The sequence below is a fragment of the Pseudopipra pipra genome, chromosome 12, assembly GCF_036250125.1.
Source record: "Pseudopipra pipra isolate bDixPip1 chromosome 12, bDixPip1.hap1, whole genome shotgun sequence".
Lineage (NCBI taxonomy): Eukaryota > Metazoa > Chordata > Aves > Passeriformes > Pipridae > Pseudopipra > Pseudopipra pipra.
In genome coordinates, this window is record NC_087560.1 from 2,767,898 (window position 1) to 2,794,168 (window position 26,271).

Genomic DNA, 26,271 nt, shown 5'->3' on the forward strand with positions numbered 1-26,271 from the left:
TAAATGTTTCCCAGTGGTACTTTTGCTTTGGAACAGCCTTTGGGTTCCCAAACAAGACAAATTAGGCAGGGGAAGAAGTTGTTTCTCTTTTTGGGACAAAGAGATGCTGGTTGTTATCCCCTTTCTGTTTTCATGTGACCCAGGCAAGCAGCACATCTTTCCACTGCCATCAGCTCTCAGAATAGCTCCTGAGCATCTCAGCAGGCCAGTGAGAGACAATTTTAGGAAGACATGCCTAAAACCTCACTGTCTCCAGGCAGCAATCTCTGCTCAGTGTCATGGCAGGATAAACTGGATGTTTCCTTCTCGACTGATTGAAATCAGAAGGGATTATTATGTATTTTTGTATGTAAATTCTATAATTCTGTTGCCCATGCTCAAAGAAAACCTTAAAGGTTTGGAGTATTTGAGAGGCTGAAAAGCTCTGGAGGTACAGTTTTGGGATTTTGTTTTACCAAATTGTTTTAATTACAGCAATTAGATTTGGATCAGAAATTCACTCAAGGAAGCTTGTGGTATGTATTTGGAGGAGATAAAATATTACATTCCCCGTGGTCCCTCAGGGAATTGTCTCTAGGAATTGATTCAGTCTGGGTGACAGTGAAAGATGTGCTGGACACAGCCTGGCACACCAGCCTAAGGACTGGGACAGAAAGCAGAGAGTGATGCAAAGAGCTTACCAGAACTAAGGGTTTTTTTTTTAAAAAAAGGAATTACAAACATCTTGTTCACAACTCAAGAAATGTCTAGAGCCCCATATTAATCCAAACTCTTAAAAATTTAGCTCCCTCTTAGGCAATATCTAGGAACTACAAAATCTGTACTGTTGTATGTGAAAACATTTTGGGCGTGACTCCTTAAAAAAAACTCCATCCAAATCCACCTAAGTGGAAATCTATTTATTGGAAAAAATTCTATTTTTATCAGAGTGTTACTTTGGCCTTTGAAGATTCAGCTTTTTCCTAAGAAGCAGCTGAAATGCTCTTTGAAAAATACTGATAAAAATTATTCCCTTCCCCTGTTTCTTTGCTGAGCATCTCCTGCCAATTTGTCACGAGCTCCAATTTGAGTCCTTAAGAACTAATTAATCTGCATGTTGGGATGGTCTTATGAGATGCACATTCCCTGTAAGAGAACTTCAGGTAGGACTGGAGTCACAACATCTGTTGTCTGGGTAAAGGCCCAAAAGGTTTCAGAAATGCTGCATTTCCAATGCCATCATCTTGTTTAATCTGTTGTTTCTCTGTCTGGCAGCTCCCAGGTATTCCTAATGCCATATTCCCCTTAAACTCCATTTCCTGTTGTTACAGCACGTTTCACCCTCAGGCATTCAAATAGGCTGAAACTTCCAGGTTGATTTATAAAACAATTTCCTGTGGAAAACGTAACCAGTCTTGTAGAACAGAACACTGCTCAGGCTGCTCACACCTCCATTAAACTACAAGCAGCTTCTTAATGGTAACGATTTTGAGTGAAATAAAACTCCTGGGATCAAATTTTCTGAACTAGCAAGTGTCCTTATCATTTACAGCTCAGTCAGGCTGCTGGGAGCAGCCAAACACAGAGATCTCCCCCCTGGGCAGCACTGACAGGGTTTGCTTCCAGTTTGAAAGGGGCTCCTCAACGACAGCAGCACAAATCAGAAAATAGACTTTACTGCATCTTCATTTGCCTGACAGCAGCACAAAGTATGTCTGGGGGAGATTAAACCCACACAGGGTCATAAATAAAGGTTTGAGAAAGGAGGGATAAGGAAAATCAGTCAATGTACAAGGGAGGAACTTTAGCTCACACCAAGTCAAAGCCTGGGTCGTGGTGCCAAAATTAACACCTGCTGTGTAGGATAACAGGGCAGCTTGAAAAACACCAACACCCTGAGCTGTGTGAAAAAAGTGCTTCAAAACTGAGTGCACACTGTTATGAGAACCTGGCCTTCAAAGGTTTTCCACAGAGCAAAGAAGATATTCCTCCTCAGTAACTGCAGGTCTCATGTTAATGATGATGAGAATTTACAGTTCCTATTATAAAAGCCCTCAGTGTTTATCAGAAGCCAGGTAAGCCCTGGTCCCATATAGCAGCAGAGAGAAAAAATGATCTGTGGCTCAGCACAAATCACCTGCTCAAGCAGTGGCAGAACTGGGAACAAAACTTAACTGCCTTGAATCCTGCATTCCCTCCTTTTAGGATGTGAAGAAGTGGCTTTAGGTGGGGCAAAAAGGCAAAGAACACAATAAGAAATCCTTTACCACAAATAAAAATCATCTGAGGCTTTGTTAAGTTATTCAGCATTTCCAAGAGGATCCTACACCAGGTGCCAGTCTGGTATTCTGGGATCAGATATTCCTAAATATCGATTGCCCATCGCTGCACAGCAAAATCTCTGGAACCTGAGGTTCCCAGCACTCCAATTGCTCCCTGGCAATTGTTCTCAGTGTGGCTGCTGCTTTGCTTCCTAGGTGTTCAATTTTCACAGCTGAGCAGCTGGAAGCATAAATCAATAGACTCCTGGGCTTCCTTGAATTTAAATTCTGGAACGCATTCAGCTGGGCACAAGAAGTGGAGTTGTGCAAAACCAAATGAAATGATGACTGTCTCTGGACATTGAGGGGTTGGTATTTGTTCCATGGACCTGCTTAAGGTTTCAGAAGAGACTATTTTAGGTTTCATATCTTTTTGCTACGTTAAGGAGCTGATCAGGGTAAGTTCACCCCAGCAAACAGGGCTGGTGATCTGTGTTAAGCCACTTCCTGAGCTTTGCACACTCTGTATTAGATCACCCAGTGAAGCTGCACAGCCCTGCCTGTGGCTGCACACAGCCCATGGCTACCCCTGAGAAGGACATTACAGCTGGAGACTGGGAAGAAAGGAAAATGAGAGGCCAGGAATAGAGCTGGAGATTAATTCAGAAAGGGATAAGAAAGCAGTGTCTCATTAAATGAACAGGTAACGTGTCCAACTGTTATGGCACCACTGAACCCAAAGAACAGGAACTGCTTTCTGTGCTGAGGGATCAGCTACAGGAATTGCCCTCTTGTCCCATGTCACACACTCTGTCACAAACTGGCAGGCCCTGGCTACTGCCAGAGAGGCCCCAACAGACCTGGGTGTCCCTGTTGTGGCAATTAAACTCCAATGATTCCCATCCCAAAATCACTGTCTCGCTTAGAATGCAACATTTACACAGTATTTTAAAAATGAGAGCAAGTTCCTCAGATCAGGAGGTTCAGTATTAACAAATATGTCAGTCAGTGATGCAATGCACACAGGAAAAATATGACTAAGAATATCCTGAGAAAAACCCCCAAACTTATACAGGCAAAGTGAACAGTAAACCACAGTAAGGCAGAGGTATCGAGTCTTCCACTGGTTCAGATAAAAGTGGTCTTGCCACCTTGTCACCTTCTTCTCCTGCAGCTGTTAATTCTGGATGAAACAGGAACCAGATCAGAGAACCTACACATTCTTTTCTCAGCTCTGAGACTTTTTTCTATTATATTTTCATTTTGCAATATAGCTCCAAAGGTTAAAAACCACATTGATGTACCCTGAGAAGCATCAGCATCTCAAGAGGATTCTAATACTTTCTTTACATCTATTTCCAGCTAAGAAATTGTTTTCTTTATACTGCTATCCATATAGAAGCTGCTATCCATATGGAAACTGCCTGGTCAGTGTTTTGGCCAGGAGCTGGAAGGAAACCCTTCTTTATGTCATCAGGAGCTCTTCAGCCTGAGGACTTCACAGATGAATCCTGTGACTCAGCTGATCTCCTGAACCTGAAAGAAGAGGGAAGTTAAGATTTCTCTTGAAGCCAAGGATGAAAAATATCTGCCTTAAATATGCACATCACCATCCTGAACATGCAGGAGACATCTTGATAACATGGAGTTCACCATGTCATGAATGTGGATCCAAGGACCTGTGTTTAAACTGAGCAACTGGATGCTCAGTCTTCCAGCTCTTGGTAGCCTGGTCCTCTGGTTTTGTTGGTACTCTACTTTCTCTCACCTAATCTATAACAAGGCCTGTATTCTCACTCCATCCCTCTTCTTACTCATCATCTTGCCCTGTTGAATACCCTGTTGAATACTCAGTGCTTTCCACTCATTTCCTCATCTTCTCAGAACATCACAAACTTGGGAAAGAAGAATAATGGTGACAGTCATCCCAGCACTGCACCAGCAAACACTCCTCTCTGCCACTTCCTCAGGAAATGACTGGACTGCACAGCATCCTCAGCTTGGAATTCTCAGTCAGCAGTTTGCCAGCCTCTACAACACAGCAGTAAAGTCACTCATGGCACAGGAAACTCCTGCAACTGCAGCTTCTGCTGAATCTCCAGGTCTGCCTCCAGCTCCTCACAGTGGATTGCTGTTCTCTGCCAGATTTTAGGTGCAGCACAGCCTTTTGACTGATTCAAGGAAACTCCACCTGACCCCAGCAGCTTCTGTGTGGGCAGCACAATAAAGAAAATGTTTTCTCTTAGCTGGAAATATCTGTAAACAAAACACTAGAGCACCTCCTGAGCCTCACCTCACCATAATGATGAAATGTGTCTTGTTCTAAAAGGGTTTCTGTTGCCATACCTGATTAGCCAAGGAATGCCTGGTATGAATAAAAGGCATTAACTTTGTAGTGTCTCCTCTCAGAAAGTTGATGTTTCTCAGGATTCACAGGAATCACGTGCTTGTGCTTTACTGATCACTTTGCTTTAATGTCTTCCCTCAGAAATCTCACTTATGAAAGAAAGAAACTGTTCTGTGTTCTGCAGGACACTTAAATGTTCTTAAAAAAATCAGCATTAAAGATGCTCTCACCTGCTCAGCACAAAAGATCAATGTGTGTCCATGTATATTTGTAACACGTAGACAATATTTACACACCATTCTATGCAGACAACAAGGATTCTTGTTATAGGCTTAAGAAAGATATGAATTTGAGCTTATAATAGATCAGAATATTTTCCTGAAGAACCCACACAAAAGTCATCGAGCTCTTAGTCTTCACATCATCAGAGAACTGGAAAAATAAACTGAGTCAGGTCATCCTCAGACAGTTCTCCAGCAAAACACATCTGACATTTCCTGTATTACACTACACAGTGATATCCTAAAAAAACCCAGTACCTGAGAAAGTCTGGTGCTTTGGAAATCATGTTTTCAAAATCTGCAAAGCCCAGCTTCCCATCCCCATCCATGTCAGCCTCTTCTATCACCTTCTCACACACCAGGGTGATCTCCTCTGCTGTCAGCTCCTCCCGGGTCAGCTTATTGAGGGTTTGCTCCAGGTCTGCTTTACAAATGAAGTTATCTGTGTTAAAATCTGAACCAGAAAAGAACCAGAGGTCACCAGCAACTCTCACACTCATTTCCTTCCGCCACAAAAAGCACCCCCAAGCATCCCCCCCTCCCCACAGTACCGTAGATCTTAAAGGCATAGATTGCTTTGAGCTCTCTGGGAGCCATTTCACTGAGCACAGAGAACATATCCACAAAGTCATTGAAGCTCAGGCTGCCCTCTCCATCTTCGGAGAAAGATGACACAATCCTTTCTTTGAAGGGATTCTCCTGTGGAAAAAAAAAATATATATATATATAAGTATTTGAAAGATCAAAAAACCTCCAAAAGACTCCCTGATAATGAATACAGAATTCCACGGTTGGTTCTTTGAAGACAACTTTTTTTTGCCCCCCAAAAATGCATCCAAAAATTTACATTTGGATGCTTTTGCAGCCCGTGATGCTGCATTGTACTTCTTGCCCAGGTCTCTTCTCTCTAAACTGGTGCCCCCCTCGTTCCTCCAGTGCAGAACACGTGCTTTATAAATGTTACAGTAAAGGTACAAAGAGCCTGAAGATGATTTTCAGGTAACAGGCTCCTGCCAGGGTGTCAGACTGAAGGAGCTGGCACAGAAAAACAGGGGCTGGCAGGAGGGGATGGAAACAGAGACCAAGGGAGAAAGCCAAGGAAGCAAACGGGGTCTTCCTGACTGAAGGCTGGAAGAACAAATAGTATTTATGAAACCACTTCCAAAAGCCGGTGTGTGCATTCCACCCCTGGCTGGTGCAGAACCATCAGTCACTGAGGATGTAGAGTCACATCCCAGGAGAATCTTGTGGAAAAGCCTTTCATTTGCACTGACACCCATCCATGTCCAACCTGTGGTTGGACTGACTAAACTCCAGAGATTTAAATGAAATTTAATCCCCACAGGAGATGATCCTGAGATCCTTTCCTGCACCCAAGAATGAGACAATATTCTAAACCCACAAACACACAAGGAAGCATAAGAAAAGCTGCTTTAATACTCCCAAGTCCAAACCAGATGTTTTTATGGTATCAAAGCAACATCTTTGTCTCAGCTGTACAAAACCCCCAAATTAATTTGTAGCTGTATCTATAAAACTGGGAAAATCAATTCAATTCAGTTGAATCCAAACAGAACACAAACATGACTTGGGCTGTGAGCAGTGTCTCATCAAAGCTGTTCTACAGATCTACAGAAGCCAAGACACCAATCAACATGTTGATCTTCTATAAATGCAAACAGCTTCAGTGGTGGCATATCATGCTTCATATTTTTAATATGCATGCAGCATTTTGTTTAAAAGAAACAGTGTTGTGAAAGCTCAGAACTTCAGACCATTTAATTTCTCTTTTTTCTCTGAGTTTAATTACTTAACAGGTACTCACAAACCATTATTTTTAATGAAATTATTATTATTATTAATGAAATCACATAAAACAGCTATATTTGAGAGGCAAATGACCGGAAAAATCTTATTTTTCAGTTTACTTGAATTGTCTCTTGATAATTCACACGCAGAACAGATGCATCTATAAACACATTTTCAGCATAACTGTGGAGACTAAAAAGATAGAAGCAGCATGCAAAAATCAGAGTTGCTGAAGATATTGGTATTTTATATATCACCTTAAAGGAATATAAAGTACCTTACAAGAATTGGGCCACTTACTACTAATATGCAGCTGCCTCTGCAGTGAAATTCAGCCACAGTTAAATGGTGTGCAGCAGCTCACAACAAGAGCTGGAGACAAAGATGTCCAGCTGAAATCACAGGAGGAACTTGGGAGCAGAATAAATTTTGTCACTCACACTGAGGTTACATCTGAGATACATTTTGTTATAGCCTCAAATAATGAAAAAGTTTTAAGGATTCTTGTTAAAAGATGAGCATGATACAGGAAAGCTTATTTTCTGTCAGAAAATAAGGTGAGGTGACTCGAAGAACACCCAGTCCCTGGAAAGCAGCTTCCCTTCCTTCTGCAGGGGGTTGATGGGTCCATGTGCAGACTCACACAATGGGATGAGCCTTTGCAGTGTCTGGTTCTGGGATGCCTGGACAGAGGAGTTCTCAGGTGTGGATATACAAATACCCCCTACATACATTTGCCAAATCATGTCACCTGGCAATTTTAAGAACAGATTTCAGTGGCCATCCCAGCTGGAACTTTAAGATACTTTTTCTCAGCAGCTTCAGTGGCCATTCACGTCCTCACAGAGCACAGCAGGCCTCTATTTAATGATGGGATACATAAACCAGCTAAATGAGATGTCTCTGGTCTGGCAGTTTGCACCTAGGACTGCTTTCGTGGTGGAAATCGGTTGGAGTTTGCTAAAAGGCAAATATTCACCTAGTGACAAACCATGTAAATGTGTGTGCCAATCCCCTCAGGATGAGTGAGGCCTGAGGAACAGACATTGGAAGCATAATTCCCTGAGACAGGGTTTGAATCCTGCGTTCAGTTCTGGGCCCCTCACTACCAGAGAGACATGGAGGGGCTGGAACGTGCCCAGGGAAGGGAACGGAGCTGGGGAAGGGGCTGGAGCAGCTGAGGGAGCTGGGGGGGCTCAGCCTGGAGAAAGGGAGGCTCAGGGGGGACCTTCTGGCTCTCACAACTCCCTGACAGGAGGGGGGAGCCGGGGGGGTTGGGCTCTGCTCCCAGGGAACCATGTCCCAGGGGGACATGGCCTCAAATTGCACCAGGGGAGGTTTCAATTATACATCAGGAAAAATTTCATCAAAAGGGTTGTCAAGGCCTGGAAGAGGCTGCCCAGGGAAGTCACTGAGTCCCCATTCCTGGAGATATTTGAAAGCCCTGTGGATGTGGCACCTGGGGACATGGTTTAGTGGTGGCCTTGGCAGTGCTGGGGGAAGAGTTGGACTCGATGAGCTTAAAGGTCTTTTTCAACCCAAACACTTCTATGATTAAAATTCACTCCTAAATGCCAAAATCTCTCCAGTCTTTCTGGGTGTGGCAATGGCCAGGAACAAGGCTGTTTTAATGGATGGGTGAAATATGGACCACAGAGTCCCAGGCTCAAGGGACAGCCCACTGAAGTAGTCAATACTAAATACAAATTCTCCTGCAGGGTTCCATGGCTGCAGTAATTCCACAACAGGCACCCTGCCTATGGATTTCTGAGGGTAGGAGGTTAATAAGCTCACTGTGCTCTGAGCTCAGGGCATCAGGCTGAGCTCCCTGTTCAGGTGAAGGCAAAACCAGGCCAAATAAAATGAAATTAAATAGAGCACAAAAAAGGGACCCCTGAAAACAAAAAGCCAGCAGCCTCAAAAAGCAGCAGGGTCACATCCCTAAAGAGTCTCAGAATGAAAAACAACACCCCAGAACTTGCCAGATGGCTGAGAGAACCTCCCTGTAAAAGGATATGTCACATGCAGGATGGGCAGGGACAGCAGGTGGGCAACTGGGGCTGCTGCTGAGCTTAAAGGATCTCCCTTGATGCCTGGAAACTGTGCCTGTTTGTGGAATACACACGGACCTGTCTGTGGAATACACACACAGACACACAGAGCCAAACAACTGGTACTATTGTCTCAAACTGCCAGTTTATTAAAAAGCCAAAGTGAGATTCATTTGGGCTGAAATATATGAAAAGGCCCCCTTTCTTCCTAAAGGCACCCAAAAAATGGTGCATCTGTTAAATGTTTAATATTTGAGAAGGCCAAACATCAGAACGGATGTCGAAACGTGAATAATTTGTTGTTGTTGTTGTTGTTTCTAAAATATTCCGTAGCTCTCTTTGGGACAAACCTCATCACAACCAAGTGCTGTGGTAACAGTTTTAAACTGACATCTTAGAGGCAGCATTGGGTAACAAACAGGGAGCCCACAGATGCAAATCTCCCTATCAGCAGTGAATATCAAACCTGGGACTTAATGCATTAGAAATGCCAGGCAGGGTCTCACTCACTCAATAAACACATTGCAGTTGCATGAGTTATCTCTTTGGCATGTCAGAGATCTTGAAAATACAGCTGAATTAAGAAAGAATTAAATGGGCCTAAGCATACTTCTTAAGTAACTCTTGGCCAAATGGATCTCTAAAACCTAAATGAAAAATAAAATCTTTCCTCATATTGATTTCTTTCCTTTAACTTTCTCATATTATGTGTCTTCAGGCAGTATATCTGTGGCTTACACAATGGAAAGTATTAGCTTACCTTCACAGATACTTTTCACATCCTTTCTGTAATTTCATTACCTCCACTCTAAAGAGCACAGATTAGGGTTCCATCATATTTAAAGGAAAAGCCATGGGGGAAGGGAGCAAAGGGGAAAACGATACTGTTCCTTCCTAGGTTGCTTTCCCTTAAGCACTAATTGTTAAAAAAAAAAAAAAAAAAGAATCCTTTTAAGACTAGAAACTTGCCTTGCTAAAAAGCTTTTTCTGTACCCTCCCAACAAAAATGACAGTGGAGACAGAAACAATAAAGAACTGTAACAACTGAAAAAGAAAACCCTCTGCTGCTTTGCAGATTGATGCTGCTGTGGTGGCTTGAGATAATCCTTCTAATCCATTTTTGTAACAATCACTTCTTCTGCTCAATAACTGTGTTTCTATACATTTCCTAATCTCATGTGGCATCTATCCCAACACACCATACAATGACACACAGCCATTAGTCTTCTAAGAAACTATTAATAGGGTTTATTCCTGAGCTTGCAGCAGAATCCTCTGTCCTCTGGTTCCCATCCCAAGCTCCAGGAGAGCACTGTGGTGGCCCTTTGCTCTCTTTTGTAGCTTGAGGAATTCATTCCAACCCCTCTGTCCTATTCCCACAAATGGACTGCATTTTGGAAATGAGATGTTGCAAGTAAAGTTCTAAGATAGGTCAAGATAATGAAACTGGAGATGCTGAAAAGTCATCACAAAATGCTTCTTAATTTTTACATTCACAGAAAGAAAATGATGATTTTCTCTTTTGTGTTTGAATCAAAGTCCCCACTGACTTTAGAGGATATATTTAAATGCACAAACCAGTCTGCTTTGCAGACTACTGAAAGTCAGAGTCCCTTTGGATGCTTTAATGAGGACTTGTTCAGAACTGATCAAAAGCAAACCTTTCTCAAATTTCAGGAGTTATTCCTAAAAAAAAAAAAAAAAAAAAAAAAAAAAAGTAGAGACATTATCAGACAAACATTAGTGTAAAAATGGCAAAATTGTTCATTACCAAAGCTCCACAGGAAAGTCTGGTACTTTGGAAAGGAAGCATCATTAGCAATAGCAAATTATCCCTGGAGCAGATAAAAGCAAGTTTCTTGGTTTTTTTCTCCTTCATTTTCTTCTTCCTCAAAATCAATAATGGGGTTTTTATGTGTATATGATTATATTAATGTCATCAAACTTCTCTGCAGTGCCTGCTTAAGAAATCCCTGCAGAAACCAAGGCTAAAATACAGCTAAACTGATATGTTTATGTCTTAAAAGAAGACCACATCACTCTGTCAGAAAGCAGAAACATAAGACAGTTCAGCAATGACTGTTTACTGAAGCTACAACAGCCAAATAACCAAAGACTGTGGTTGGAGACAGAATTGCTTCAATATTACAGAATTTAATGGTGTCTTGTGGGAACATAAGGCACTGGGACAAAAACTGATTCCCTGAGCCAGGCAGTGCAGACAAAGCTGGAGAGCACTGGGAAGGTGCAGGTCTGGGCTCACCAGAGGGAACGTGGCCCTCACTTATGACACCTGGAGCACGTCCAGTGGAGACCCACAGTTAAAATGGGGCTTCAGGGAAGCAAGAAGAGTGGTCTGAAAGGAGTAAAGCATCCCATCCTGACTAGAAACAACTCACGGGATGCAGACAAGGATGTTGGGATGAGCTGGAGGCAAAGATTGGCCAGAGCAGGGGTGGGGGCTCGGGAAGAACATCAGCCTGCTCCCTCAGGGGTCATTGCCCACGCATGGAAAGCTTTGAACCTGAAGACCCACTGAAATTGTCCCTAAAACCCCATCCCATTCAAATTGTATTAAGTATTTTTATTTCATTTCGAAGCAGCCCACGTGCATTCGTGTTTAAACTTAACCAAAACCAGGGGGCTAACAGCAGTTCTGAAATGTGGGATGGATTCCCTGCTCCCTGCGTGTCCTTCCTCTCTCCTGGCTCATCCCTGTGCCTGCTGCCCACTCTGTTTCAGCAGTGGGTGGGTTTATGAACTACCTCAGCCCCACTGCAGACAATGACAAGGTCTGTGAGGATCGATGAAGTCACTGTGTGAGCCAAAAACCAGAGGAAGTAAAGTGAGAGAAACAGAAGTGGTTCCCCTCAGGAAGCCCCTGTATGACCAGAAGGACTGCCCTGCACTGCACTACCACAGCTGGGTACACTGGGGACATGGGCATGGCCACCCACCCCCCAAATCAGAGTGCTCTGTCACCAGGTTACAGCCCTGGGCAAATGGCAGGGACAACGTGAGTGAGATCAGTTGGAGCTGGGGAAAAATATCCCTTGTGCTTTCTCCCTGGTCTCCCACTGAACAGCCACACCATGGCTACAACTGGGCAATATTAATTCCTGCAATCTCACAGGTGCCCAGACGCCCCAAAGTGAATTTATGAGACAGCAGGCTGTGTAACCAAGATTGTCAGAATGAGAGAGCAGAGGCTGCAGTGACACTGATGGAGTAAAGCAGCTCTGTTAACTTCAGTGTAATGGTAGAACCAATCCACTTAAAGTATCTGTCCCTTCTTTATTTATTTATTTCTTGTCCTGACTTTCAACTTTTAAGAATCGTGAGCTAGTGAATAATTCATGACCAATTAAAGTGAGTGACCACCGGCATTTTTTTCTTCTTTGAAACACAAAAATCCTGGCTCGAAACATTAATGCAGGAGGTAAAGATCTTTCTTTACAGTAGCAGAATCTAATTTAGAAAAGTGCATTATTGATTCTATCCATTTGTCAGAACCTGCAATGGTATTGAGCTCAACGTTGCCAGTAACCAGAAATGTAATGTGTATATGAAAAAAGCCAGGTGCAGTGAAATTAGCACTAATTTTATTAGAATTCAATAGACATTTAGTTCATTTATTTCTATTTTAAGATTTAAATGTTGGCTTTGTCTTCACCTTGATGAAAATTTCCCAAAGAAAGCAAACACCATAACGACTTGTGTTGGGCAGTCTGGGCAAGCTGCAAAGGTTAAAGATGATTTTTCTTGCTGTAGGAGCTGGAGTTACTACCCAGGGTGCTTCAAAAATGAACTCCTGGGGAAAGACCCTCTCCTCTCACCCCCATCTGCACAGTCAATCACAAAATGCTTCACGACCAAGATGGGTCCCAGTTTGTAATTGAGACCCTGGGTGGCATTTTAATAGCTTTTAGTGTCAATGCTTTGAAAGAGTTATGGAACAAGGCCCAGTCTCCTCTTATTGAGAGTTTACTGGAAACAAGCTCACTAGCTCTTAAAAGCACTTTTCTCTCTGAGCTGCTACAATTCCTGAAATAAAGAGTGGTTTGACAGCAACAGTTCTAAGGTTCTTCCACAGCCTTATGAGGCCTGAGAGAGAACCTGTATAAAATTTAACACTGAATTAGTCCTGCTATTTTCCTAAAGTCAAGTTCCATGACCCTGGAGACACCTCCTAAAGCGGGGCCTGACAACCTCACAGCCTGGCTGTGGTGCAAGAGGGTGGATTATGATCCATCTCACACAGGGAAGTCTCTCAGGAAGTCTGTCAGTACCATCTAAGTTCACTAAGGCAGCAAGATGTGCTCCTGGATCTCAATCTAAACAGGTTCCAAGGTGAAATTCCTGGGTTAGATCTCAGCCTAAGCACCAGGCTGTCCTGTAAACACAGGAGTCTTCCATCTCTAAAGTTTCTATGGAATGAGCTGCTCCTTAAGTGTTCAGTCCTCTAGGACTGAAGCCCAAAAGAGTGTGTGTGACCACAATTTCTCACTGGCTTTTCTAAACTTAGCCTTGATTTGCCACAAAGCAGCTCTGAGCCATCTAGCAGCTGAACCCTGAGCAGGCACAGACCTGTGCCAGAGGGTTTCACACTGCACTGCCAAGGTCCCAGAGATGAGAACAGAAACCTCCAGGAACACTGATGCCATTAGAAAGGGGATAAACACACATTAGGAATTTGCTGGAGAAGCCCATGCTTGCTGTGGAAAAGAATTCTAAATGATTCCTCCGTTCCTTCAGAAACACAAACTTTTCAGCTGCCCACAGGCACCTGAAGAATAACTGAAGGATGAAAACTTTTCCTAGGTCTTCTGTTGAATTAAATGCTTGTGTCTTTAATGTTTCCATTTATATGAAATGCTGGTCAAACACTTTTTAACAAACGTGCCTTAGAGTGAAATGTGCTTCTTGTTCAATAAATGGTATTTTCCCAGAATCAAATATGCAGCAAGAGTGGCACTAAAGGAACAATGAGTTCCGTGAACTTCAGCTTGAAATCTAATTCAAATGTTTTTCTCTCCGTGTTGACTTAACCTCCTCCCCAGCTGAATTTCTAAAGCACTGCTTCTGCTTGTAAAGTACCAGATATTTGGGAAAAAAAGTACAGCACTAATGAAGAATTTCTAAATCATTAAAATCAAGTGGAAGGCCACCAATTACAAGGTTTTTAGGGCATTGTTCTTAAAAAGCTTAGAAATGTTTCATGCAATTACCAGATTGAATAAATAGTTGTTTCCACATTACAGTAATTTAAAGACATCAACTAATTAGCATACATTAAAAAACAGAGCATGAGACCAAACACAACATAATTCAATGAACTGTTGAAAAAAATAAATGCTGAAAATCCATACTTGTCCTGTTAAAACCACATTAAATGGTTGAACTGATACAAGAATAAAAACAAATAGTGCCCCAAATTTTTTTTTCACTGATTGCTTTATGCCCACTGCTTCTCTCATGGACTGTCTCTCCACCAACTACCATGTAATGTCTCTGTGAAAAAGGAAAACTCCCAATTGTGCTCAGGCAGACGAAAAAAAAGGGGAAAGCCTTTCCTTTTTCTCAGCAATGTTCTGCACGCCTCTTGCAAATCTCCAATCAGCACACTGAGATAAGAACTTCTGATTTCCAACCAGCTCTTCACACAGAAATCCCCCGGGGCTTCTCTGGCACCGACACACACAAAGGGGGAAAATGACTAAATTTGATTTTATTTCCCATGCATTTCCTATTAACATCTCTCCCAACTAGCTCTGCAAGCAAGACATCCACCTCAACATTTTCCGGTTTCTGGGGCTGGTTTTGCCCTTGAACAGTGACAGGAAGGGGGAGAGCCCAGCACGCCACATTGCTTCAGGATATCAAACTCACTTGGCAGACGAGCTACATAAGCCCAGACACAGTTTGTAATGAGTCAGAAGTGATACCTTTAGCTCAGGCATGTTTATTATGAGCTGCATAGGTAGTTTGACATCTGGGTCCTTTGTGTAGTCCATGGGCACAACGTTTGGGGCCATTTCATGGTACCGGCCATGCAACCTGGAAACAAGCAGAAACAAAGAGCCAATAACCAATTTTAAAGAACCAGTTCCATCCATGCAAGTCATCAGACACAAATCTGTCTTGCAGCTCTAATGGTTACTGTTAGTGCACAAGTCTGAGCCCGCTGAATTCCCCATCTTTTAGCAAATGGAGGGCTTTGATGCAGCACCCAGCAGAACTGCTCCCAACAGCAGAACTGCTCCCAACAGCAGAACTGCTCCCAACAGCAGAACTGCTCCCAACAGCAGAACTGCTCCCAGCACCCTCGTGGCCACAGGACCTGCATTTAGGGAACATCCAGGCACTGCAGAGCTGTGGGCCTGAACCCAGGCACTGACACTGGGAGTGTATCCCAGGATCACAGCTCAGTATAGATTGAGCTGCACTAAGCAAGAAGGTGTTGTTTAACAGCTCAAAGAATTTCAAAGCCAAACAATATCCAGCTACGATGCTACAGACAAAAGATTCCTTGGGAGAGCTCACTTCTGAATTAAAACAGCCCCTCTATGCCTCACTGACACCACAGATTTACTTGTACAGCTCCAGTGCTGGCTGACACCAGCACACAGACCATTTCCACTTCACTGTCTCACACAGTTTTGTGTCACTCTTGGCACAGCTTATTCATAAACCAGGATATTTTAAAGGCAATAAACAAATGTTTTTACAGAGAGATGCAAAGTCCAACATTCACAAACCTAGTTTTGCTCTCTGGAGCTTGTTTGCCGTGCTAATAGAATCCAGTTTAGTTTTATAAGAGTGCTGGGAAAGCAACAGTCAAAGGTCATGGAATACCAATGTTTCTAAATATTTAGAAGCTGACTACCAGTAAATTATAAAACTCTCTCAGTCTTATGCACAAACTGGGCAAAGACCACACAAATGTTTCTACAGCATTACTTCAAATTACTAATTGAACTAAGTTAACAAGTGTTAATCCCACCCTTTATTTGCTGTGTCCAAATATTCCAGTGAATGAGTGCAAAAGCACAGCCCAAAAGGCAAGAGAAAAGAGCCCTATGTAAAGAAAACCTCAGCTTAAGCAGGATGTAAATTTTAAAACTATCTTAGCATATTTATTGTCACTGGGATGCTCACTCAAACTAGGAATAGAAACACTTCAAGCACAATGAGTATCCTATTCAAACTCACCAGTGGATCTCAAATTTTGTGCTCTCAAAGAAACTACAGACAGAAATTGCCTGGGAAGTAAAACATTACCTGTGTAGAAGCAATTCATGTGTTGGATTTAATTCTGCTGATTTTCTAATTTTACTGATTCCAGTAATATTTAATTCTAGTGGACAAGTATCTAGAATCCAAGATTCTGTCAAATAACAGAGCAAAAAGGTTGGAGAGGGAACACATGTATTCCAGTGCTCAAAGATCAGTCAATCTAATCTGTCAGTCCTCTATCCAGTGCCATACATGGAAAAAGGAGAGAAACGACTATCAGGAAGTTGCTGCTCACAGAAAACATCAGGTTCTTTAAAATGTAATTCTTTTCATACGTGGAAGTTCAGTCTGACACCTAATTCATGAACTGCTCAGGGCAGAAAGTGGTCACTTTGTCACATCTTATGTACTAACACAGAGTATTCTGGCCTCTCATTAGGCCACGTGTACTTCCTGTATATATTAAAAAGCTGTATTTTGTGACTTATTTTACTTTTAGCAAAAATTCCTGCCTGCTCACTCGGTGTACTGACAATTACAAGTAGAGATGATAATTTTTTAAAGAGCAGAACATAAACAAACCAGTAAGACACAAAGTGATGCCTCCCCAGCCCCTCCATCTTTCCAGCTTTAGCTGCAGTCAGCCCCACATCCACTGAGCCACTTCAGATCCATGAGGGTAATTCATTTCAAAAACTAGAAGAAAATAAATCTCTCTTCTCATGATTATGACGTGCCACAAAGAACACATGGAATGAAGCACAGGCACACGTTTTCTCTGGATCTCAGGGAACGGATCCTTTCCCACTGCCCAGCAATATTTTGTGCCCCACCGGGAATTAGATGTGCACTGATCTGAGCACATTTCAGCTGCTCACCACAGCTCACCCTGACATTTCATAAATACTGGGTAATTCAAGATGCAACAGCCATTTCCCTCTCCAGCAGCTGATTTCTGCCTTGTAAACAGCAGCTACAAGGACGCCTCTAAACACACCAGAAAAGACAGCTTAAAAGCACTTAAAAGAAAGCAAACCTTTCCAATCAAATATCCATCGAAGGATTGTCTTATTTTTAAAAAGCTAGAATACTGAAATGGTGTTCTAGTCTTCAAGAAAATAAAGCACTCATCACTGGCACGACTCAACCACTGTGGGGTACGTTGAAAACACAGGAACTGACAACCCCTGCTTATTTATATAACTGCCAAGATTTGCTTCTCTGCTTCCTCCAGTATTAGACTTGTCTGTCTTTGCTCTGTGTCCTCCAACAGGACTGTGAATCCAAACACCAAGCTAGGCATCATCAAGGAGTTCTCTTTTGGAAAAGAGGGAAGGGACTGGAATAAAGTGGTCTGTGTTTCCTACTTTACTGAGCTTGTTACATCAATCTGAAAGGCAAGGTATGGAATTTCTACAGTTGTCAATAATAACTCTTAAACCTCATGTTTGTAAAAAAAAAAGAAAAAAAAAGGTGGTTCCCTTTCTACTTGCAATAAACATAAGACAAATCTAAAAATGTGGCAAGTCTTACTGAAATACAAGCATATCACAAAAATAAACACCTATTAACAGTAATAAAAGAAACAGCCATAACAATATGAATTTAAAGTTACTTTAGTACTGGGAATAACAGTGCTACAACAGAGACTCGATACTAAGATGACAAATAAGAAGTATTTATTACAGGTACATAGAAAAGCACTTCACTGTCACCACTGTGGCTCACAGTGATCTGGAACTCAGAATTATTTTGACAAAAAAAGCTTCTTGTGATGCTCATCCAGTTAAATAAGAAATTTTGAAACAATACCTACAGAGCAGGTGACTTCATTCTAACCTAAAAAACCAGCCCTGGAAGGCACTTGAAGGGTGGTGATGCTGGGTCCCAGGTGCCATTTGCTGTGAAGCAACAACCTTATTTCCATGACAGAGACTTAAATGGAGAGAGATCAAAGAGAGGGGACAGGCACAGCTCTGCCCAGCTGCTCACTGCCATTCCTTTTCCCAGGACAAAGGTTTGTCTCTCTATAACAGGCAAATCTGTCATTTCTTGCTGACAGAATTCACCATCCTGTCCACAGAAATTACAACCACCTATTTAGACTGCAGTTCATCCATCCCTTCAGTAGCTTAAAGAAGGATGTGGTTTTTCAGTTCTAGACTAGACTCTGCTAGAATGAGCTGGCAGGCAGCTGCTGGACACAGAAATGTGCCAGTAATCAGCAGCAGATTTGAGGGCAGCTCTGATACCCTGTTCTCCTCCCAACTAACTCTTCCATTAATTCCCCACGTCAAAGATCTGTAGGTATAAGAGCTTTCCACCTGAGTGCATTTCACACTGAAGCATCCAAAGGAGCCTGTAGGAAGTGGCTGTGATCTGACTCCTGCAAACTAAATTACAGCAATAAAATAGTCTTCCCCACGCCTTCGTCTGCAAGGATCCTGCAGCTCTTATTTCTAACAGCCTTATCACAGGGCAGGAGCAGCTGATACCACAGTGAAAAGGGCCAGAAGATTTCTCCAGCTTCAGTTCCAAACCCAACATACAGTGTGTTGCACTTGCTCCATCGTCCTTTACAACAAAACATAAAAGCAAACAAAAAACCCCTGACCAACTGACCAACGAAAACCAGGAACACCTTCTCCCACTGGAAGGTCTTTATGCTGGAAGGTTCTTCAGGGACACAATGAACTCTTTTATGTCAAACTGGATTTCCAGTGTATCAAATGCTGGATTTTGCAGAAAACAGGTTGAAAAAATAACAGAAAAAATAGCTCAGCCCCTTGACAGGATCCCAAGAAAGCCACTGTCACTGGGAACACAGTCCCTTTTGCAGGAGTTCCACAACACTCCCGTTTCCTTGAGTAACTTCTGTTACACCAGGTGAGTACTTAGTTTTTGGCAAAGAAACAGTGCATTTCTGATCAGCTGCTCTGTAAGAGAGTGTAAAGCTCAGTAGACATCAGGGTTATTTACACCCATAATCCTCCTGCCTTTGTGCAGCACATCAGTACAGCTTGTGGTGTTGTGCACCACGACAAATCCTGTGAGTCAGACCCAGTGATCGTCTCCCAAATGCTGCTCTGATTCCTGACTGTTCTGACACATCCCTCAACACCATTAATTACTAACTGCAAACAGAAAAGAAACAAACCTCTCAGAAAGGCTCTGATATTTCTCCTGTTCCTGTAGAAGCAGAAGGCTCCCAGGTGACCTGAGCCCATCAGAGCAGTTGTGACCCAGAGAGGAAGGGCTTTCTGTGCTGTTACTCAGCGTGCTCCTCACAAGAAGCACATCTGAAAATAACCCAAAGCTGCTTTAGCTGCCTGTCCTACACTCAGAAACGTTTGGGTCTGTCAGGGAAGCAATGTCAGGTTTTGCAGTGCTGTCTGAACACACAGATCTGGAAAGGCTGCCATCACCATACACTGACCATCATTTATGCCCAACAGTGCAACCATCAGCCTTTGCAGTATGACCATTACACGTCCTGCAGTTATATTTGCTCTAGAAGATTCTTCTGGATGCATGCAGAAGCATTTCCCATTCCTGGGTGTGCTCTCTTTGTCACCAGGATGCCTCATTTACTCTGTATGGAAGAAGGAGAGGAAAAATTGGCAGTGTCTTCCCTGCCACAAAGGAGAGTGGGAGGGAAAATAGTCATAAATTTAATGGAAAATTTAATTTACTGATGATGCTCTGTCCCCACAGGTACTGGTATATATTTAAGCTTCATGTACCACACTCAAGGATTAAGGCTGTGATTCTGTATCACTTTAATCCAGTCTAAACCCAGACTGCTGATCTGCCCTTGGAGAAAATTTGAAGCCACCCCCCCCCCTCAGGTCCCTTGCATAAGCACTAACACTTAACAATCTGCAGTGAGGTTCAGGGAACTGATGTGTTTGAAAATACAGAAGTTTTCACACTCAGCTCCTCGAGGTAACTGAAGCAGTTGCAACAGCAGTGCAAGAAAATGGGGGGGCTAATTTTTCTGTTAAATTAATCAGTTAAGTAAGGGCAGAACAAGACTTACACCTGCAGACAGCAGCAGATTGAAAATCAACTCAGCTGCCCATCAACCAGTGAGAACAAAATAAGCTGTGTTCAGGACAAAAAATGCACAATACAGTATTGCCCCCACAGCCTGCTTCTGGTCGATGCCACCTTTCCTTCTACCACTTGCGGTATTTGACATGGCAAAGAAGCTGGAGCAGAGCATGTCCCCACTTCTCCAGGGTGTAGCACCTTGGAGTCAGCAGGGGTGACACTTTGTGGGTATTTGTTGGACACAGCTTGATGCCTCCAAACTCACAGCAGAGCCTCCAGCTACCTCTGAGGAGACCTGAAAAAAGATTTCTCTGCTTACACCCTGCATGTAATGGCAGTTTTAATTTGCCATTCAGCTTTGGGGGGAAGTCAGACTGCACCCAAGGTCACCAGTGGGTGTGTTACAACACAGAGCAGCTCTTCCTTGGCTTGGTATCCACAGATCACCATTAAATGTAGGGACGACACATTGCAGCTCGCTGGGCTGCCTTTGTAATAGGAACTCTGCACTGAAGGAGAGCTAAAAACAAAAGATAAAAGCTTGTAATGGCTCCTTGATTAGAAATAAACAGAGGTTTTAAAGTGGCCTTTAGAAAGGAACAAACATCTCCCCCAGTTCTGGTCCTGCCTTCATAGCAACAATCCCCTGATTTATGCTCTAAGGGTAAAACATTTTTATTCAGCAACATACATCCTATTTATTCCTAAATAACAGGAATGCATTCAAAGACTTTACCATTACAATCAACCTTGAAGAGTAAACTCTAGATTGCTCTGCATGCTCACAGAAAAGAAACAGCAAAATGGCCCAAGTGTAGCAAAGAAAGAGGGCAGGGAGTGCTGTGGACAGTCCCTCCAGGAGCTCACAGGAGCTGTGGCATGAGCTGAGCAGAGACTGCCTGGCCAGGATGGGAGGACCTGTGCCAGCAGCAGGACCACAGAAGTGCTCAGCTGCTGTTCAGCTGCACTTTTGGTTATTCACCACAACCAAAGCTCTAGGCTCCTGTCCAGATGCCAGAGCTGAACAGAACAGCTGGAGCAGGATTTCCTGTAATACACAGGGAAGATTTCATCACTCCAGAGACCAGCAGGAGCTCTGACAAAATCCCAAAGCCCTGGAAACTTTGAGGTCTAAACTGTCAGCCCTTCTATGAGAAATAAAAATACGGCTTTTTCTATAGATGATCACGAAGTTGTAAGATATCCAAGTTCCAAAAACTGGACTTGAGTATCAGGTTTTTTTCTGGCCAGATAAGGGAAATGCAAGAGTTCTTAAAAATCTTTTAGGGCCATTTTGTACACAGAAGTTCTTTTCTCTCTTTGGGCTAAGGACAAAGGAAGATCCATCATCTTTGACAGGGGACACCTTGCAGCCAATCAGAATAAAGGGAAAGCCCCTTTTTAGAGAAAAGAAACCTTTTTAGGCAAAAACGAATACATTAAACTTATCTGAAAAATGGTGGGATTTTGTGAAACTATAAAATGTATAAGATGTAAGCCCAAAGGGTCTTTTTCCCCCAGAAACTTGGAGAGAGAAAGACCCGGCGCGCCAAATAAATTCTTCCTGGTTTCTTTGTTCCCTGAGTTTATGCCATCTTTCCAAATTTAAAAGAGGGATTTTTCCCACTTGCTCAGCTGCTGTTCAGCTGCACTTTTGGTTATTCACCACAACCAAAGCTCTAGGCTCCTGTCCAGATGCCAGAGCTGAACAGAACAGCTGGAGCAGGATTTCCTGTAATACACAGGGAAGAATTCACCACTCCAGAGACCAGCAGGAGCTCTGACAAAATCCCAAAGCCCTGGAAACATTGAGGTCTGAGTTATCAGCCCTTCTGAGCCCCTGGAGACTGAGATGGCTGGAAGGAGAAGAAGCAGCAGCATCTGAGCTGGGATTGCACAGACTGCAGGGGGAATGCAGTGCTGGGAGTGATTTACAAGCCCCTGCAGAGGCTGTGGCCCTGCACTGGTGCACAGTGGGGAGCTGCACACATCCTCTGGTCCTACAGTGCTCTACCACACATGGACACACGTGTGACTGGACAGGGCAACACATCCAGGCAAACCTAAACCCACAAGTCTGCCACACGGGGAGAAAAAGCTGCTCAGAGAGAAAGGAGGTTCTTCAGTCAAGGGGGGGCCTTTGAGGCTGTCAGCAACTGATAAGGAAAATACTGTCAGGGTCTCAGATTTATGCCATACTTGCACAAACTGGTTTTGCAACAACAGTTAAATGTTGCACATGGTAACTGAGGCATAAAGCTCTGTGCTGCACCAATTCCTCAGGGAATTATTGCCTCCAAGGACTGCAAGGGGTTAGAACAGGCTATTAGAGACAGGGGTCCACCATGTGATGCTGAAACCAAAACGACAGGAAACTTGATGCCACATCTGAAGGTACCAACCAGGAATTTCAGATAGAAACTGAAACCACAGCTCACTAAATTGCCACACTTTGATGAATACATAAAGAACAAAGAACAGTGAGAAACACAAGCAGGAAGAGTTGAAAGGTGAAGGAAGTCTGTGACTGATATGCCTTGTCCCTTTTATGCTTTCCAGTTGAAGTTATTTTCATTATATCAATAAAATAAAATAACTGGACACAGAAATCAGATTTATAGAAAGGCAGCATAATAGGATGAGAAAAGGTGGATAGATGAGCTTTCTGCTGGATTTTAGTTAAAATGTCTAGTGTTTATTCCTCTGCAATACAAAATGAAGCAGCACAAATTAATTCAAGAAAATACTAGATAAATATCCTCTCAAATCATCTGCAGTAAAATTAGAAAGAAATTATGAGAAATGTTTTGGGCATACAATTTATAATAATATACTTATTCTAAAATACCTTGTCATACTCAGGAAGGCTTTGACTTTCAATACACGCACTCTGCTGTTCCCAGAACCACATGATGCATAGTGAGTATAGATAAAAGCAGATCAATCATGTTTTTCTTTCCTTGAAGCACCACTCAAAACCCTGCTCATAGGCCTCTTTTCTGCTGGTGATTCAAAGATCACAGAATGACTGAGGTTGTGAGGAAGTTCTGGAGATCCTCTGGTCCAAACCCCTGCCAAGCAGGAGCACCTACAGCAGGATGCCCAGGACCACATCCAGATGGCTTCTGAGTATCTCCAAGGATGGAGATTCCACAACCTCTCTGGGCAGCCTGTTCCAGGCTTGGTCACTCTCACAGGAAGAAGGAAACAAAAAAAAGAAAAAAGTGCTTCCTTATGTTCTGACAGAAGATCAATAGCAGATTCAGGATATGTGTCCTTCCAGTTTGTAGCTTCTTGCCTAAAACTCAGGAACATTTCCAAGAGTACAGAGTTCCCTCAAACTATATTCTCTTGGCCAGCAGTTTTTTTCTCCCTAAAGATGACAATATGGGAATTTCCCCTTTCTGCATCTGAACCCCAAATTTTTAAGAAGAAAACCAGGAGCTGTGTCCTAACCCCTCCCTCCATCTGCACAGCAACTTGCTCCACAGGGAGCTGCACCTCAACCAGTTTGCTGCATTTGCTCCCTTAAAAGGAAAATTTTCCTGCTATTGAAGGAATTCACTCCTTAACCCTCAGGCAGGTTTCAGATTTAAAATCCAGCATTATAACTGGATTGGCTCAAAGGGCTCTTCTGCACCTCACCTTTCGCCCATCAAAAACATGCCAAGAAACAGGCAGGGAAGAGAATGAAACAGAATAATTAATTAATTTTCTTCTACAGAGAGGTTCAAAGGTTTGCTGACTTTCCAGGTGGTGCCCAGCTCAGTCAGTCAGTGCCATGCTCCCCTGGCAGTTGTCCAGCTCAGTTCAGATGGCCTCAAGTGACACAACTTTTATTTACAAGTTTTGTGCTTTCTGGCTGGGACAGACACCCCAGAACACCTGCATTTCACTGCTTGGGGATTTGCCAAATTGTACTTGTCTACAGGGAGAAGCAGAAACAGATGAGCTGGCCAGCACATAACCATTATTACTGGAGTAAAAGCTTGTCTGCTGGAAAATCAGATTTACAGAACTGAGGAACACAAATACTGCCCTTTAAGAGACAACTCAACCATTCGTTCCCATTTACAATCACAAGAGAGGCACGTTACAAGAAGAGATTCATTGCTATGAATAAAGTGTTTTTCCAACCTTCCCTCACATGTCATATTTACTTCTTATCCCTGTTTCTCTCTACGGGACATTTTCCAGTACCACAAATCTTTTTTGACTGGTGATGCCCAAAAGTGGGCAGTCTGTTCCTCCTGAGGCCCCAGCGCTGCTGGCTGGAGTGCAATTCTCACATCCTATAAACAATGCTGAGGCCAATGCACCATAGCAATACATTTCCCTTTTCTGCAAGAGCACTGGAGGGGGTCTGTGTGTGTGTTTGTTAAAATTATGCTCACTTTGCTTGGGTCACCAACTCCCTGCCCCGTTTTTTTTTTGTTCCATTCCGCACTTGCAATTTTTTCTCACTTTGAATCTAATCATTTCTCTAATATATTGTGCACAGTTGAAAATGCTAATCTTGATCTTCACAGTGTCTGCAGCTCTTACCACTCTCACCAGCTTTCTGTGTTCAGCAGTACCTCACCCAAGAGGTGTGTGCACTCACACAAGTGCAATACGTAGAACCCCTCACCAAAATAAAGATACGTTGCACCCGATTCTTTTCTCTGACTTACAAGAGCAGCCACTCAAAGGAAGATTTGCTTTTAACAAATCCACAGTGGCTGTCTCAGAGCATGTGTTGTATTCTGGGCACTTATGAACTGTCTGTCTACCAGTGTGCTCTGCATCCTTCCAGACAGCACGGTTGTGTCCTGACAGGTTTTCTGGTGATAAATGCCTGTCAAACACCAAGAGGGAGCTATGGGTTCCAGCCTTCTCTTCCACCAGGCACAGTCTAATTTTATTCTTTTCCTAGATCCATTTTTTCCTATTCTGTGTTAATTCATTCTTCACTTAAAATCCATAAGTTCTATTATTCTTTAATAATTTGCAAATTATCTGCACTCAGGTTACCAATCAGAAGATCATGTCCTCAGCCCCTCTGACCATAGCCTGTGTTTTTGTTCACTTAAGCTGATGCTGACACCACAGTCTTGCACCCTGAAGTCAGTGTGTGAGTCAATCCAACACCTCACTGGGAGGGATTTGCTAAGCCTGGCTCTCCTCTCCTCATTTTCAGGAGTTGCATTTGCTCACTCTGGCTCTTGTGCCAGCTTTGGCACTCATCTGATCCCTCAGAGAGCTGCTTCAGCTTATTAAACCAGCAGAAAATAGATTTACTGTTGTTTGGGGTTTTGATGGGGCTACTTTCCCTGTAGGGACAGATAAAAACACTTAGCCCATTTCACCTAATTGCAACCTCGTGCTGGTTTACATCAGTTTAAATCAATCTAAATTGAAGCTGCCATGTTAATCCCCTCATCCCCACCTACACAACTGTACCTCTTCCTCACTAACAGTCATGCAAATGGGTGGGGAGCCAGACAGGGCTTTTTTTGTTGTTGTTTTGGTGAGGTTACTCCTTGCTGGATCATCTCACTGAACTCGGCAGCTGCACAAGAAATTCAGTTCAGCCTAAACAGAACTCGTCCTGCTCTTCTTAATACCACACCTGGGAACGCTCTGCAGTGCATAAGCAAATTCCCAGCAGTAATTAGCTCCCTCTTCACTGAGACAGGGATATGCTAAATCAGTAAGTGCTAATTAACTAGGGGATCATAACCCATTTTATACCTATTTGGTAAAACTTCTCCTCAGACATGTAGAGACACCTCTTGATTCTACTCTATTCCTTAGACAGTAATTTGTATTCAATCTAAACTGACAAGACAAGGGAAATATTATCCTCATACTTAAAAAGGCATGAAAATATTCAGTGTGGGTAACACAGGTTAATTACAGTGGTAACTTGTCAAAGGTGCTCACACAGACCAGTGACAGAGTAAGAAAGTCTCCACCCCACCCATTGTCCCACATCAAACCTGCTCATATAGAAAAGCATCCACTTGTTCTGGAAAAGCAGGAGAACCTCTCTCCCAGTTCAATGCTGCTTCCTTTATCACCAAGCCCAAGGAATTGCAGTGACCCCTCCACTCTGTCATGCTTGCCATGAAGGGTAAAAAGATTGCACATCATCTGCCTGCAAATGTAGTTCCAAACCACACAGTTATTAAAGAGACACATGGAGTGTTCTGCCTGGCCCTGTGGAGTTTGTAGTGCTGTGCAATCTGCCTAAAGGAGAGCAGAAATAAAGC

General features: G+C 43.0%; 1 protein-coding gene across 8 annotated transcripts in view; it reads right to left on the reverse strand.

Moving 5' to 3' along the window:
- Window positions 1–26,271, reverse strand: part of CIB2 (calcium and integrin binding family member 2) — a 45,980-nt gene that overhangs the window by 1,357 nt on the left and 18,352 nt on the right. For 7 of the 8 annotated variants that reach the window (XR_010433679.1, XM_064668422.1, XM_064668421.1 and 4 more), the window contains 3 exons: window positions 14,674–14,785; window positions 5,420–5,567; window positions 5,127–5,322 (listed from right to left, as the gene is read on the reverse strand). Coding sequence is in view for 7 of the 8 variants with exons in the window: in XM_064668416.1 (XP_064524486.1) it covers window positions 5,127–5,322; window positions 5,420–5,567; window positions 14,674–14,785 (456 nt within the window). In the remaining variant the exon portion in view is untranslated. The remainder of the gene's footprint in view (window positions 1–5,126; window positions 5,323–5,419; window positions 5,568–14,673; window positions 14,786–26,271) is intronic. The other variant, XM_064668417.1, reaches the window with a different exon arrangement.